Consider the following 15,038-nt stretch of genomic DNA (forward strand, 5'->3'; position numbering starts at 1 on the left):
TTATTTTGTCCTGTTTTATATCCCCAGAGCCTATCAGTCTCTGATATATGTGTTATACACACATTTGTTACATATATTACCAAAGGCAACAGAGGACAGAATACAGATAAAAACCCAGTGGACACCCTCAAGTAGAGGCATTTTATTATAAGTACCCATTCTCTGGTCTCATAAAAGTCTCTTTAGGGGCACCTGGGTGGCTCAGTCAGTTAAGCATCCAACTTTGGCTCAGGTCATGATCTTGCAATTCCTGAGTTCAAACCCCCTGTTGGGCTCTGCACTGACAGCACAGAACCTGGAGCCTGCTTTGAATACTCTCTCTTCCTGCTCCTGCCCTGCTTATGCTCTCTCTCTCTCTCTCAAAAATAAACATTAAAAAAAAAAAACTTTATTAAAAAAAAAGTCTCTTTCACTTCCTGGAAAACCAATAAAGGTCCCATAACTTGGATGGACGTGCTTTCACAGGTCATACTAAAATGTTTTGTTTTGTTTTGTTTTTTTATGGGACAGGTTTTCAGGTAATGTATTAAGAAAATGTCTCCAAAGGGACAAAAAAGAAAATAAGTTGGTTCACTTAACAGATGCATTGAGATAGACTCTCAAAAGCAGGAGCAAAAGCCATGCATAGGTTCAGAATAACTCAACTGAACTACCCTCGAATTCATAAACATAGGATTCAGGGGTTGAATTGGAACAAGGAAAACTTGTGTGTACTCTTACAACAGAAATGACATTAGAGACAGTCACAGCCTCAAGTGAGTCCAAAAACACCTATTTATTCTATAATATACTTGAAACATGTTAAAGTACACTTTTTGGGGCACCTGGGTGGCTCAGTCGGTTAAGCGTCCAGCTCTTGGTTTTGGCTCAGGTCATGATCTCACAGCTTCGCAGGTTTGAGCCCCACATCGTGCTGGCAGCACAGAGCCTGTTTGGGATTCTCTCTCCCTCTCTAGCTGCCCTTGCCCCATTCATGCTGTCTCTCTGTCAAAATAAATAAACTTAAAAAAAAATTTTTTAAGTGCACTTAAAAATAAAAAACCTAACCATTATAAAAAGGTTTCTTACAGAAAATATATCTTGTTCCAACTTGGGAAGTCAGGAACATATGTATCTTCCTGTTTCTTCAACCCTGTAAATGGGAAAAGGAACTACCCTTACCACCTGCTGCACAACTGAAACCCTCGAATACCTTCACAGCCCCAGCAAAATTAACAAAGTACCATTTTCTTGTGCTTAACTCCCCCCACCCTCCCATCTTTCTAATCTCAGAGTGGGTAGCGGGTGGGAGCAGATAGCAGGCAGAAAAAAAAAAAAAGGAAAAGGATGAGGTCCTCACGGCAGTGGCTATTCCTGGGGAAATGAGGCACAGATACCACAGCACTAAGTTTTATTAGGGATTTCATTACGGTTAAATCTCTAGAAATGAGGAAGTCAGTTAGGGGACACAAAGCTGATGACGCCGTCTCAGATCTCATAATGAACCACAGGCTCAGGCTCTTTGGTGGGATCGCCGCCTCTTTCCAGGTACAGATTGTTATAAGGATACTGCTTCGGCCCCTAAGGAAAAAACACAAGTCAGCAAGATAGCGTGCATCCAGCCAATACCTGGCTACACCCCACTCTGAGTTAACAATCACACATGGTAAGTGGGTACGAGGTAGCCTCTGGACGGACCCAGCTGGGCTAGAACAGCAGGAACACTGCTCCTCTTCACTACTCAGCCCAAGGCAGAGAGAAAGCCTAGATTGTAAAAGAGGTGGTGTCTACACTCTGTGTGTGTGTGTGTGTGTGTGTGTGTGTGTGTGTGTGAGAGAGAGAGAGAGAGAGAGAGAGAGAGGGAGAGGGAAAGGGGGAGAAGGGGAGAGGGGAGAGAGAGAAGGAGGGAGGGAGGGAGAGTGCTTTCTAAATGAGACGATGCATCCATCCATCCCACTCTCTCCTGGGGTCGAGACAGACTCAATCTCCTTTAAGTCACTCAGCCTCTAATGGTTCCACCACTAAAGTGGCCTAGCAAATGAGGCGTGCAGGAGCAGCGGTGGGGGAAAGCACAGAGGAGACACGGCTGGGACGTGCTTTAGGGGCTGCTGGCTTTACCAACAAACAGCTGTCAGGGAACATGGCTCAAGGGGAGGAGAAAAGGGTGATGTGCTTACAGAACTGAAAAATGGAAGAGCCACACTGTGTTTCTTGCTCTCCTGAAGAGAAGTTAGTGCTCACACCAGCCCTACGTGCACTCTCCAGCCTGGAGCCCCTGGGGCTTGGTAGGAAGGCTCGTGTCAGTGCACACAGACACACCAGCTACCATCAGGACACTGATGATCTCTGCAGAGGTAGCACCGAGCAGCCAACTGCAAACATGACAGTCTTTCTGCTTTCAGTTCCTTCCCATACAATCTACCCTGTAGACTACTCCCAGATCAATCATCCTAAAATCCTAGCCTTCATTAGATTATGTCACTTTTATGCTCAAAAACTCAACACAGATCGGTGCTGTCTAGAGGAAGTCCAAGTCATCACTGGGTCCCCAACCCCTAGCACAATCTGTACATGGAACATAGAAGGGTCTTTACAAATATTTGTTGCATTAATGTCTTACTATGTGACTAAGCCCAAATCCCTAGCCATGCAATAAAAACATCCCAACCTAACTGATCACCTCACCTCACAGTATTTTTTTTAACATGGCAATTTTCACACCTAATTTCCCATATCATCAGAATTACCTGGGAACTTGTTAAATATTGATTTTAGAACCCCACTGTGGAGCTACTGAACTAGGCTCTCCAGGAATCTGAATTTTTAGCAGCTTTCTAGGTAACCAATACAGTTGGTTATCCAGGAATATTTTATATGCCTATTCCATTCCAGCTAACTCACTTTCCTTTTCCTTCCTTCATTCTATTTTGTCTTGCTCCAAATGTTCTCTCCAACTTCTCCCCACCATCCAAAGTCTATACATATTTTTAGTATCTAACACGATCCTTCTTTTTAACAGCACCTCACACCATGTAACACATACATTCACTATTTACATATATACACTAAAACTGCCAAATTCCTATATCTCTGTTCAAATGCTGCTCGTTATTTGCTCATCCAGATTAAACTCCCATAAAGCTAGAGAGCATAGTTTCTGTGCCCTTTACATTCCCCAAAATAAAATGGTCTATGTGTAGTATCTATTCAACTGCTTCCAGTACTCTATGGGAATTGCCCTTCACGCCTCCAGCAGAGGATAAGGTTTCAGCTCTAGATTCCTTGACTCTACCTTGAAAAATCACTTGTGCTAAAATATAATTGTGAGTATAGCCCCCAAATGGAAACTCGAAGACTAGATGAGGGGTGCCTGGGTGGCTCAGTCAATTGAATGTCTGACTCTTGGTTTTGGCTCAGGTCATGATCTCATGGTTTGTGAGATCGAGCCCTGTGTCAGGCTCTGTACTGAAAGCACAGAGCCTGCTTCGGATTCTCTCTCTCCTCTCTCTCTACCCCTCCCCCAATATAAATATATTTCTCTCTCAAAATAAATAAACATTTATACAAAACTATAGAAAACTTCCACGTTCTCATTCCTCACCTAGTCCTAAATGGATTCTTCTCACTTAGACTGACCCAAGACATGGGCATGGAGCAGTGCTCTCATACTCGTGCCAGGCCAGTGAGTAAGCCCCTCTACAGGCCTTCCCAGGAAGGCAGGCTTGGTATTGGCTGGATCCCAACTCTAGCGACTTCATTCCCTCAGGAAACAGGGCTAAGTAAATGTGCCTATGGGAGCACTTCTCAGATACTCACCACAGGCTGGTAGGTGGGGTAAGTCTCCCCAACCCAAAACATGAACACCATGAAGGCCACGAAGCCGAAGAGGTGCTTACACATGAGATTCCAGGAAACAGGTGTAGGGGATGTGTCCACACGGTTTCTGATATACATGTCAAGGTCCCAGTGTACCTGAGGCAGAAAGCAGATAAATACCACATACTGCTCTTCCTGCAAAAGGCAGGCAGTCTGCAAAAGGGTGATTAGAGCCTGATACAAGGTCCAATAAAGGCATTCTCTTACCCAGGACAATATTCTGAGAGTCAAGTGTGAGCTACTCTAGCATATAGGACTAGATGTATAGGCTTAGATCAAGGTTCTGCTGACTAAAGATAGCTCAATTATGGAAGTTCACAGTTTTCAAAGTACAGAGTTCTGATTATTTCCAGACATCACATTCCACGTACCACACACGGAGCCTCAGGTCTCAGATCACCGGACCTTGCTTCCTTGGACAGAAAGCCTTGATGTTACTTAGACAGCAACGTGCCATTTAAACTAAAGAAAGAATCCTCAGGAAGGTTTAGGGAGAAGAAAGAAAGGTCAAATGGGATATGGATTTCTTACCGGCTCACCCCAGTTCAACCTCAAGTCTTGATGGTCCCAGTCATACCATGGATCCCTCTCCTGCTGTGAGCGGTCAGGGAGTTTCGGGTAGTCTCCATACCTGGAGAGACAGAAAAACTTCTGGAAGGGGCTCTGAGCAGCCTCACTCAGAAAACTCAGTCCCCTCATGTTAGAGATGAGAACCCAAGTGACAGAAATAATTGCCTCAACTAAGGACAGAGGAAACCACTTTCAAATCAAGATCTCAATTTATAGTCACTAAGCACAGAACTAACCACAGAAGTCCAAAGCGTAAATAAAAGTTCATGTCAAACTCTGGTTTTTATTTTATTTTTTTAAAGTTTATTTATTTGAGAGTGCACAAGTGAAGGAGAGGCAGAGAGACAGGGAGAGAGAATCCCAGGTAGAATCCTCCTTTGTCCCCACCCTGGTGCGGGCTTGAACCCACAAACCATGAGATTATGACCTGAGCAGAAACCAAGTCAGACTCAACAACTGAGCCACCCAGGCGCCCCTTGTCAAACTCTGCAACATTTATAACATGTATGCTTGTCCCCCTCTTTCAACAACAAAAAGTCATACAATGTTATGTCAGAACTGGAAGGGAATTTAGCAATCAATCACTCTGATTCCCTCATTAGACAGAAAATAAAACTGTAGTTTAGTTTGAACCCAAGGTCATCCAGCTAATTGGAATACAAACAAAAGGGATTCAGATTAGAGAAGCATCCTCTTCATAGCAACTGTGCTCCCCAACCACCCAAGTTAGCATCCATCTCCATGTCTCAAACACCTCATGGGACTTCCTGTTAAGCTGGGTTTTTCCCCAACAAATCCAGTTTCAGCTTATACAGACTGCTACCAAGGCTACTCTTGTCAACAACAAAATAAGAGACATAGGAAATGATGACAACTAGTCATGTGTCACAGAAAATGACTGGAAAACAAGGAGAATAGGAGCTGCGAAAATCACTATTGAAAGAGTGATGCTAAGAGAGAAAATGAGGGTCATGGTAATCACTCCCGATAATTAACCATGGAGATGTTATGTAAAGGGGGGGATAGATTGGTGTAGGGAGCTGGCTGTTTAATCCTTGACAGTTACTACAATTTCCACAGCCCTAACAGCAAATATATCTTTTTTTAAAGAAAGATAAATACACAATATAGAGTACTCCCATCTACAAATAAGGCTCTCAAGACAGGAGTCCAGCTCCAGCCTGATCACGTGCCTGCAGGACAGCACCTGAGCCCAGCAGATGCTCAATCTAAATGAAACCTTGCGCTCTGGGTGAAGCCAAGGAAAGTTCCTGCTATTCAGGGGTCCTCGAGGGAGCTATTAAAATCCCGGCTTCCTCATTTGAGGAAACAGCCTGAGCCAAGGAGAAAATTGAAGTCCTTTAGGCTGCAGCTGCTCACCCATCACCTCCTACCTCCCGCCACCGAGAAAAGCACCCACATTATTGACTCTGAGGGATCACGAAAAGGTTCAGGGAAAATGGTCAGAGTCGAGCCACCCAACCCAGCTGGCCATCTCCCATCACTACCCGGCTGCCAGCCGACTCTGCATCTCACCCCATGCCATCATCCGGGTACGGTTGGTAGTCTTCTACTCTCATGTTATACTTCTTGGCGGCGGCGGCCCGTTCTTCTGGGGTCCTGGGATAGGGCCCCGGGAGCATGTCCTTGGTAATGTGCGAAGCTGGGGAGCAGAAAGGGGGTAAGTCACAAAAGACCTTATCCCTCCTGGCGCCCTGGAGGCTTCAAGCTGCGGTGGTTGCGGCTGCCCGGACTTCAAAGGACCAGGTGAGACTCTTGCCCCCTTTCTCTGGATATACCTCCGCCCCCTCGCCGGACACGGCCACTGCAATATCCGCGATACCCACCCACCTCTCGACACACTAAACCTCAGGCATCCCCTTCCCACATTGAGGCTTCGCCCGTTCTAGCGGACCTGTCCGTGCACCCAACGGCACCGCGGTCCGGGCTGCCCTTTGCAGCCATCGGACTCCCAGGACCCGCGCCCTGGCCGCCGCCATCTTCACCTTCCTCCAGTTTCACCCTGCACATGCGCAAAGGCTTTGTCACGGCGGCTGAGCCGGGTCAAACGCGACGAGGGAAGACTGCAGTGAAGGAAAGTCCTAAGGGTTCAACAAGGGCGGGGCTTAAACTGTGCTGGGAAGCCACAGGGTAGATGACCGGATGGTTAGAGACCGAGAGAAAGCGAGAAGCAGAGAAAATGAATTAAGTCACTACTTTGATATTTCGTATTCTTGTGTCCCTTTCTCCGTCAGCTGGCTTAGACGCTTACAGGGATAATGGAGTCTCAACCTGAGCATCTCAGGTGGACAGCTAACCTACCCCTCCCTTCAAGTCAAAAGAGCCTGCCTTAATTTCTTCTCTGCTTGCCCTTTTCCTCTCCTTTACTGGCGCGTCCTCCTTTCATCCCAAAACGCGATCATTCTTCAGATTCAGCTCTTCGTCTTCCGTTTTCTTGTTCTGTTTTGCAAATTGGGCGATCTTGCACGTACAGGCAAGGTGCAACACACAAATCGGCCCCAAATTCGCTCCTTAGTTTTATTTCGTGTTTACACTTGAATGTCCCAGTCACCTCAATCCAACAAATGTAAAACCAATCCTAGCACCAGAAACAGCTCTTCCCAGACTGGCTAAAACCTCAGATTGGCTAGGACTTGTATAAATAGATTTCCAGCCGGACCACAGTCACAAACACTAGCTTAACAGAAGAATGGGGAGATATTATCATGTTTGCATATGTATATGTCCTCACTTTTACACAGATGGGATTTTTATCATTTACACAATATAAATGTGCACATATCTCCAGCAACTTTTGGGGTGCTCACTGTTTTGGAGCAGAATCCATTATTATAGACATTCTCAAATATATATTACAGCAATAAAAATTATATGTACCATTTGGCATATAACTTTGAGGGAGGACTAATTCCTAGCAACTTGCCCCCTTGTAAATGAGCATCACTAGTTGATGTTCGAAATAATTGTACAATATCTGCATTCATTCAGTAGCAAGCCCTGATCTGATTTGGGTCCAGAAACAGAGCTGTTCTGATTTATTTAATTATTTTTATCATGATATAATTCACATACCATAAAAGTCATCCCTTTAAAGTGTACAATAAAGTGATTTTTGGTATATTTACAAAGTCGAGCAATTATCACCACTAATTGTAAATCGTTTTCATTAACCCCAAGAGAAACTCTGTCCCTAATAGTGTATTCCCCCTACCCCCACCCCCTGGCAACACTAATCTATTGTCTTTGGATTTGTCTATTCTGGACATTTCATATAAATGGTATCATGCAATATGTAACCTTTTGTGTCTGACTTACTTCACTTAGAATAACCAAAGTTTGTCCATGTTGTAAGCATGTGTCAGTTCTTCATTCCTTTTTGTGACCAAATAATATTTTGTTATATAGATACAGTTTTTGTTTACACAGTGGTCAGTTGATAAACGTTGGGGTTATTTTCACTTTGGGATTATTATGAATAATGCTGCTGTGGACATTCCTGTACAAGTTTTTGTGTGGATGTATGTTTTCAATTCTCTTTGGTATATACCTAGCAGTAGAATGGCTGGATTTAAGGGGGTGGGGAGAAATGCCAGATCATAGGATAACTCTATGTTTAGCTTTCTGCAGAACTGCAAAACTATTTTTCAAAGAAGCTGTACCACTTTACATTCCCACTAGGAGCATACGTGTTCCACATTCTCACCAACACTTGTTACTTTCCTTTCTATTATAGTCATTCTAGTGGCCATGAATGTTATTTCATTGTGGTTTTGATTTGCATCCCCCTGATGACTAAAGATGTTGAACATCTTTTGATGTGCTTATTGGCCATTGTATATCTTTGGAGAAATGTCTATTCAAGTCTTTCATCCGTTTCTTAATTGGGTTGGCTTATTATTGCTGAGTTGTAAGAAATCTCTATGAACTCTAGGGACAAGTCACTTATCAGCTGTATGATTTGTAAATATTTTCTCCCATTCTATGGATTGTCTATTTACTTTCTTGATGGTGTCATTTCAGACCCATTTTTAATCCTGAAAGGTGTTGGAATTTGTCAAAAGCTTTCTCTGTCTATTGAGATGATCATGTGATTTTTTTTTCCCTTCTATTAATATGGTTACTTTTCAGATGTTGAACTAACCTTGCATTCCTGGAATAAATCTTACTTGGTCATGGTATTTAATTCTTTTTAATATAATGCTGGATTTGGCTTCCTAGTATTTTGTTGGAGATTTTTACATCTATATTCATAAGGGATACTAGTCTGTAATTCTTTCTTTTTGTGACATCTTTGTCTCATTTTGGTATCAGGATAATATTTTCCTCGGAGTTGGGGAGTGTCCTATTTTTGGAAGAGTTTGTGAAAAAGTGGTGTTAATACTTTTTAAAATGTTTGCTAGGATTAATCAGTGAATCCATTTAGTCCTGGGCTTTTCTTTGTGGGACTTTTTTTAAATTCCTGTTTTAATCTCTTTACTTGTAAGTCTATTCAGATTTTCTATTTCTTCTTAAATCAGTTATGATAGTATGTACCTTTCTATGAATTTGTCCATTTCACCCAGGTTATCTAATTCTTTGGCATACAATTGTATATAGTGTTCCCTTGTACTCCTTTTAATTTTTGTGCGGTAGTAATGACCCTTCTTTCATTCTTGATTTTAGTAATTTGAATCTTCTTAATCTAATTTATTTTTAATTCCCAAGCTTACATATTAATATACTCTTGTAAAAATACAAATATTGCAGATAAAACTAGAGTTTTGGTTGGCACCCACAACCCTAAACCCTCAACAGAGGTAACCCCATTATCAGTTTGGTGTAGCATAGTTACTGTACAGCATAATTACATAGTTAAGCTAGTGTATTAGGTGGTGGGGTTTTTTTTGCTGCATAACAAATTACCATAAATTTAGCAGCCCCAAACAACACCAATTAATTATCTCACATTTTCTATGAGTCAGAAGTCCAGACACAGTTCAGCTGGTGTCTCAGCTCAGAGTCTCACCAACCTGAAATTAAGGTATTTGTGGGGGCTGCTGTCCTCATCTGAAGCTCTGTGGTTTTTTCCAAGCTCAGTGGTTATTGGCAGAATTCAGTTCCTTACACTTGCAGAACTAAGGTCCCTGCTTTCTTGCTGGCTGTCAATCAGGAGCTAGAACCTACCTACATGCCACCCTCTGCCACAAGCAGTTTGTTCATTTAAAGCCAACAGGAGAGAACTTCTTTGGCTTCAAAATCTTTCTGGTTTCTGTCACTGACTCTAGACCCAGATTGGAAGAGTCAGAGTTATTGAGTCAGGCCCACCCAGGGTCAATGTCCCTCTTGATGAACTCACAGTGAACTGATTAGGAACCTTAATTACATTTCTGCTATATAACATAACCTCATTGAAGGAGTGATACCCTGCCATATTCATAATATCTGCTCTTATTCAAGGGGGGAGACCTATAGGGCATGTATATGATGGGGCAGAAATATTTAGATCCATCTTAGAATCTGACCTCCCAGAGCCAGCCATAAAAATGATCCAACTAAGCAATAGAAGTAAGTGATAAGACTTTTTATAATCAATACAAATTATTTGAAAATGTGAGATGCTCATGGTTGGCCATTAATAATAACCTTGGTTCCATGGCAGAAACATCATTAAATGGGGCACCTGGGTGGCTCAGCTGGTTAAGCATTCAACTCGATTTTAGCTTAGGTTATGATCTCACTATCATGAGATCAAGCCCTATGTCAGGCTCCACATTGTAAGCACAGAACTTCTTGGGATTCTCTCCCTCCCTCTCCTCTGTTCTCTCTTTTTCTCTCTCAAAGATAAATAAACGGGCTCCTGGGTAGCTCAGTTGGTTAAGTGTCCAACTCTTGGTTTCAGCTCAGGTCATGATTTCATGGTTCATGAGCTGGAGCCCTGCCTCAGGCTCTCTGCTGTGGGCACATAGCCTGCTTCAGATCCTCTATCCCCTTCTCTTTCTGCCCCTCCCCTGCTTGGGCTCTCTCTCTCTGTCTCTCTCAAAATAAATAAACTTCCCCACTTCAGAATAATTTCTACTGTAAACAAGCACAACCCCTTTAAGGGTTATTTATTTTAAAATGAATAAATAAATAAAGAAAATTTTTAAAAAATCTTTAAGTAGGAGAGATGGTAACATAACCAGAATAAAATGATGTTAAACAAAAGAAAACCATCTTTGATTTTAAACAATTCAACTTGCCATGTATCTTTTGTTGAGGCCTTCAGAGCAACTTTTGCTCAACATCTATCAATCTGACTTTTCCTTCTGACTTCCTTAGGTAGGTCAAATGTTGGCTTCTCTCCCTGTCCATGACTGTAAAGTTTAAAGCCCCACTAAACTGGCCTCTTTCTCTGCTTCTTGTGTAGGCCTGGGCACATTGACGCAGAAATATCTTACGGATTGGGTAACCAGGTGGTCACCCCTATTCAGTAGGTCTAACCTCTGGGCCCCAAGTCTTCAGGGTCAGAGCTTAGGGTGTAGAGCTGTAGGTTACCATTAGGAGGAGCTCCCCCAGGCCCTGGTTCCGCGTCCTTTGTGACTCTGAACCGCTCTCTCTTGAAGTTCATCTCTATGGTTTCCGCTATAGTTATCCGGAATAGGCGGAACTTCCGGTTCCGGTGGGGCTGTCTGTAGAGAAGGAGATGGCGGCGACAGCGGCTGAGGCTGCCGCCTCAGGCTCTGGGGAACCTCGGGAAGAAGCCGAAGCCCTCGGCCCGGCCTGGGATGAGTCCCAACTGCGCAATTATAGCTTCCCGACCCGGCCCATCCCGCGTCTGAGTCAGAGCGACCCCCGGGCGGAGGAGCTTATCGAGAATGAGGTAGGGGGCGGGGCCCCGTCCGAAAGGGGAGGGGGAAGGGACGAGGTTGGGAGGAGAGGTCAAAGGTGAGTGGTGATAGAAGTGGGGGTCTGGCAGGGCTATCGCCTAGGGCCTAAGGGAAGATGGAGAGGGAGGCAAGGAGACATGGGCCTTTAAAGGGTTCGTGCTTGTTCACGCTAGAAATTATTCTTAAGTTGGGAAGTTTTTGGAGTCATGAGACAAGAATCTACCAGCTCCTTGGGCTGACTTCATTTGTTTTTTTCACTTGGTTTTTCACTTAGGAGCCTGTGGTGCTGACAGACACAAATCTTGTGTATCCTGCTCTGAAATGGGACCTAGAATATCTTCAGGAGAACATTGGCAACGGAGACTTCTCTGTGTACAGTGCCAGCACCCACAAGTTTTTGTATTATGATGAGAAGAAGATGGCTAATTTCCAGAACTTTAAGCCCAAGTCCAACAGGGAAGAAATGAAGTTTCATGAGTTTGTTGAGAAACTGCAGGATATACAGCAGCAAGGAGGGGAAGAGAGGTAAAGTTCTCAGATCATAGTTTCCCATGGACTCTAGGGCATCCACTTTCCTTTCTTGTAGTTGCTTGAGCATATAGAGGAATTGGACAAGTTCTTAGGCTTGCGAGATGAGAGAATTGATTAGACTTGAACTGGGACTTTGAAGTTCTTTGTCGTCTTTACAAAGTGGGAGTCACAGTTGCCTGGAAGGGTCAGATAGCTGAACAAAGTGAGTGAAATTGTTTAGGTGAAAATTACAGTGAAGTTGAATGCATATGCCCTGTTCATTAGTGAGAAGTCTTTACTTGACTCTTGTTTCCATTTGGGAGTGCCATCTCAGGGTTGCCAGATACTTTCATTTTTCAAGAGAAGCCAGAAATCAGGATTTTTACTTAAACTTTTTTTTTTTGACTGTTAAGTGTGGGAAACTAATTCAAATTTTTGTTTTTTTATATTAAAATTTTTTTATTAAGTTTATGTATTTTTGGAGAGAGAAAGAGTGCATGCCTGCACATGCGGGAGAGGGGCAGAGAGAGTGAGAGAGAGAATCCCAAGCAGGTTCCGTGCTGTTAGTGCAGAGCCCAATGCAGGACTCAGACTCCCGACCCATGAGATCACGACCTAAGCTGAAACCAAGAGTCAGATGCTTGACCGACTGAGCCACCCAGGTGCCCCTAATTCAAATTTTTTTTAATGGGGGAGGGGAAGGTAGGGGCAAACAAAAACAATTCAGTTGGATTTAGCCCTAAGATTGCCAGTTTGTATTCTGTGTCCTAAAATATTGGGCTGGCTGGGTACAGTTAAAGCTGAAAAGTTTTATAGATTATCATGATTCTGAGGTGAAGGATATAAGGATCCTCTAGATTAGATTCAATGGGGGTGGGGGTTGATACAGATTTTCATATTGTACTGGAGATAGCAGACACAAGACACAAAAGTGACTCTTTCTCTTTCTATTATATATGAGGACAGCCTCTTAGGTAGGTCCCAGACAGCATTCAGTTCCATGCTATAACATTGTTTCTAGGAATTGCTGTCATTAAGTATGTCATGGTGAATGACCATCTTCATCTCACACTTGGTGTCCAGCTCTGGGTTTCTGTTTAGTCTTCTGCCTCAGTTCTTTTCCTGACTCTCTGTTAGCAGCATATGGCTGAGTGATGGATTTGAAATTTTTTTTTTTTGCCTTCCTGATACTTTGCAGTTATCATAGTGATAGAACTTTAGCCAGAAAGCGTTTCCAGGATCTCAACTACGATTGATCTGTTCTTTATGTCTTAACAAAGATTGCCATAGCTGAATCACCTTGTGCATTAGTTTCTTCACCTTTAACACAGCATGTGCGTGTGTGTGCATACGTCCACACATATCCCCAACATTGAGGGAGAGAGGTCGACTTAAATGGTGCTGAAGTGTAATTCCATTGAATGAATGTTTGTACTGGAAGGAGTTTGAGATTAGACACATGAATCCTGGTTCCTTGATCACTTTAAGTTTCTTACTTCCCTTAGGGGGAGCCATTTGCCTAACTAAGTATGAGTTATAAGTGTAGTCTGTACTTTATCGATAGTTCAAGGAAAATTTCTTCCTATGTGCAAATTCTGCTGTAGCAGCTGATTTTATCACCAACCAAACCCATTGTGTAATTGTTCAGGTTGTTATGGTTCTAGGAATTCTGAGATTCCTCTTTAAGCTCTTTTGACCATTTACTATTCAGGTATAATAGGAATTCTTTGGATTCACATTTGGTGAGTGTTCTGCCTCTTTCAAAGTTACTTGGCAAAATTTTTGTATGAATGTGTATTTCTTTGGGGAGAGTCCAAAGGTTACATTTGAGACTTAAGGGTTCCTTGTCCCCCAAAAGGTAGCTAGTGTTTACAGCTTGTCAAGATTTCTAGTTAATATTGTCTTAAACATCCTGGTTCTAGGCACTGAGAAACCTTTGGGCCTTTTTTTTTTTTTTTTAAGTTTATTTATTTTGAGAGAGACAGAGAGCATGGGGGAAGGGCAGTGAAAGGGGTAGAGCACTTTCAGCACAGAGCCCGACATGCAGCTCATGTCCTGAGCCAAAACCAAGAGTTGGACACTTAATCCGCTGAGCCACCCAGGTGTCCCATGTGCCTTTTGAAGTAATGGTCTCAGGACTAGGGCAGGGCTGCTTTTGTGTTTTGTCTTCCTGTTTGCCCCTTTGTTAATCTTTTATGGGGCTTGATTGAATGTGTCTGGATTTTCATATCCCTTAAGTAACTTCTGATCTTCCTCGATGTATTAGGAGCCCTGGGTCTGCAGAAAGCCTGATGAGGCCTTCAGCTGTAGAAGGCTACTACAGAGAGGTGACTGAGTCAGTTAAGATAAACTAGGGCTCAACCCAGAGTCAGTGACTTGAAACAACAAAGGTTTATTTAGGTTTATGACAACAATAGTCATGCTGCATGTCCATCACAAGTCATGTGGAGGTTCTGCTCTTACATCGTTTTCATTTTGGGACCCAGATTGCCCCAGCAGCTACTATCTGAAACCTTGTAGCTGTTGCACAGGGAAAGAGATGTGGTGGTAGTGTGTACTTGTTCTTCAGATTACAGTTTGGAAGCAACACAAGTTATTTTGTGAACATTTAGTTGGTCAGAGTAAGTTAAATAAGCAAGCTTGTTTCAAGATGAGTACAGAAGAATTAACTCTTTCACAGGGAGGGAACTAGCTCTTGGTGAACAGTAATACAATTTACCATAATGGCCATTGAGGGCCAAAGAGGATGTCTCAAGCCTTGAGAGTCTGTGGAGCAAGGCTGATTAATCATTCTAGACTTTATGAGTAGACTGTGAGGAATCTATGCAATTCTGTGTGTATGAGCATTTTTATGGAAACATTCCTTGGATTCTTGGGTTTATTCTGTGACCCATAAAGGGTTAGGAGTCACTTCTTTAGGGGCTCCTAGCTGGCTCAGTTGGCAGTGTGCAACTCCTGTGAGTTCAAGCCTCACATTGGGCACAGAGCTTACTTTAAAATATATATATATATATATATATATATATATATNAACCCACAGACCTGAGCCAAAGTCAGACGTTTAACCAACTGAGCCGCCCAGGCACCCCAGAATCACTTCTTTAAAATATAAGTTTGGTATTGAACAGAGCTCCAAGAAGGATAGGCAAGGATTCTGTTCAGATTTCTGGGAGACTCTGTCTTGGTTAAGATTTGCATGACTACAGCTGCTCTGTGGGAGGTGCAGATGTGCATTTG

The 15,038-nt window shown here is 43.0% G+C and overlaps 2 protein-coding genes across 7 annotated transcripts in view; one reads left to right on the forward strand and one right to left on the reverse strand.

The window, feature by feature from the left end:
* Nucleotides 1-1,373: 1,373 nt before the first annotated feature.
* NDUFB8 (NADH:ubiquinone oxidoreductase subunit B8) lies at nucleotides 1,374-11,112 on the reverse strand. Of its 4 annotated transcripts, none has more exons than XM_077748320.1 (5): nucleotides 10,960-11,112; nucleotides 5,962-6,088; nucleotides 4,387-4,486; nucleotides 3,796-3,951; nucleotides 1,374-1,560 (listed from the first exon to the last, which is right to left on the reverse strand). In XM_077748320.1, exons 1-5 carry the CDS (start codon nucleotides 11,030-11,032, stop codon nucleotides 1,468-1,470), a joined length of 549 nt encoding a protein of 182 aa, XP_077604446.1. In that variant the 5' UTR covers nucleotides 11,033-11,112; the 3' UTR covers nucleotides 1,374-1,467. The 4 variants fall into 4 exon arrangements, with proteins under 4 accessions (XP_077604446.1, XP_077604445.1, XP_077604444.1 ...); XM_077748319.1 differs by lacking the exon at nucleotides 10,960-11,112 and adding an exon at nucleotides 10,665-10,857; XM_077748318.1 differs by lacking the exon at nucleotides 10,960-11,112 and adding an exon at nucleotides 6,432-6,489.
* HIF1AN (hypoxia inducible factor 1 subunit alpha inhibitor) overlaps nucleotides 11,074-15,038 on the forward strand; it is a 53,726-nt gene continuing 49,761 nt past the window's right edge. For 2 of the 3 annotated variants that reach the window (XR_013331165.1, XM_077748315.1), the window contains exons 1-2: nucleotides 11,075-11,284; nucleotides 11,566-11,816. Coding sequence is in view for 2 of the 3 variants with exons in the window: in XM_077748315.1 (XP_077604441.1) it covers nucleotides 11,108-11,284; nucleotides 11,566-11,816 (428 nt within the window). In the remaining variant the exon portion in view is untranslated. Of the gene's footprint in view, nucleotides 11,285-11,565; nucleotides 11,817-15,038 lie in introns of all 3 variants that reach the window. The other variant, XM_077748316.1, reaches the window with a different exon arrangement.

Source organism: Crocuta crocuta, unplaced genomic scaffold (assembly GCF_008692635.1).
Source record: "Crocuta crocuta isolate KB4526 unplaced genomic scaffold, BGI_CrCroc_1.0 scaffold619, whole genome shotgun sequence".
NCBI classification, from domain to species: domain Eukaryota; kingdom Metazoa; phylum Chordata; class Mammalia; order Carnivora; family Hyaenidae; genus Crocuta; species Crocuta crocuta.

Excerpts from the sequence above, each read along its gene's own strand:
- NDUFB8 (XM_077748317.1), bottom strand. The coding sequence starts at position 6,425 with ATGGCGGCGGCCAGGGCGCGGGTCCTGGGAGTCCGATGGCTGCAAAGG. Across the intron at positions 4,487-5,961 it reads TACCCGGATGATGGCATGGG|GTATGGAGACTACCCGAAAC; the intron begins GTGAGATGCAGA and ends CTGTCTCTCCAG. Across the intron at positions 1,561-3,795 it reads ACCCCACCTACCAGCCTGTG|GGGCCGAAGCAGTATCCTTA; the intron begins GTGAGTATCTGA and ends TTTTTTCCTTAG.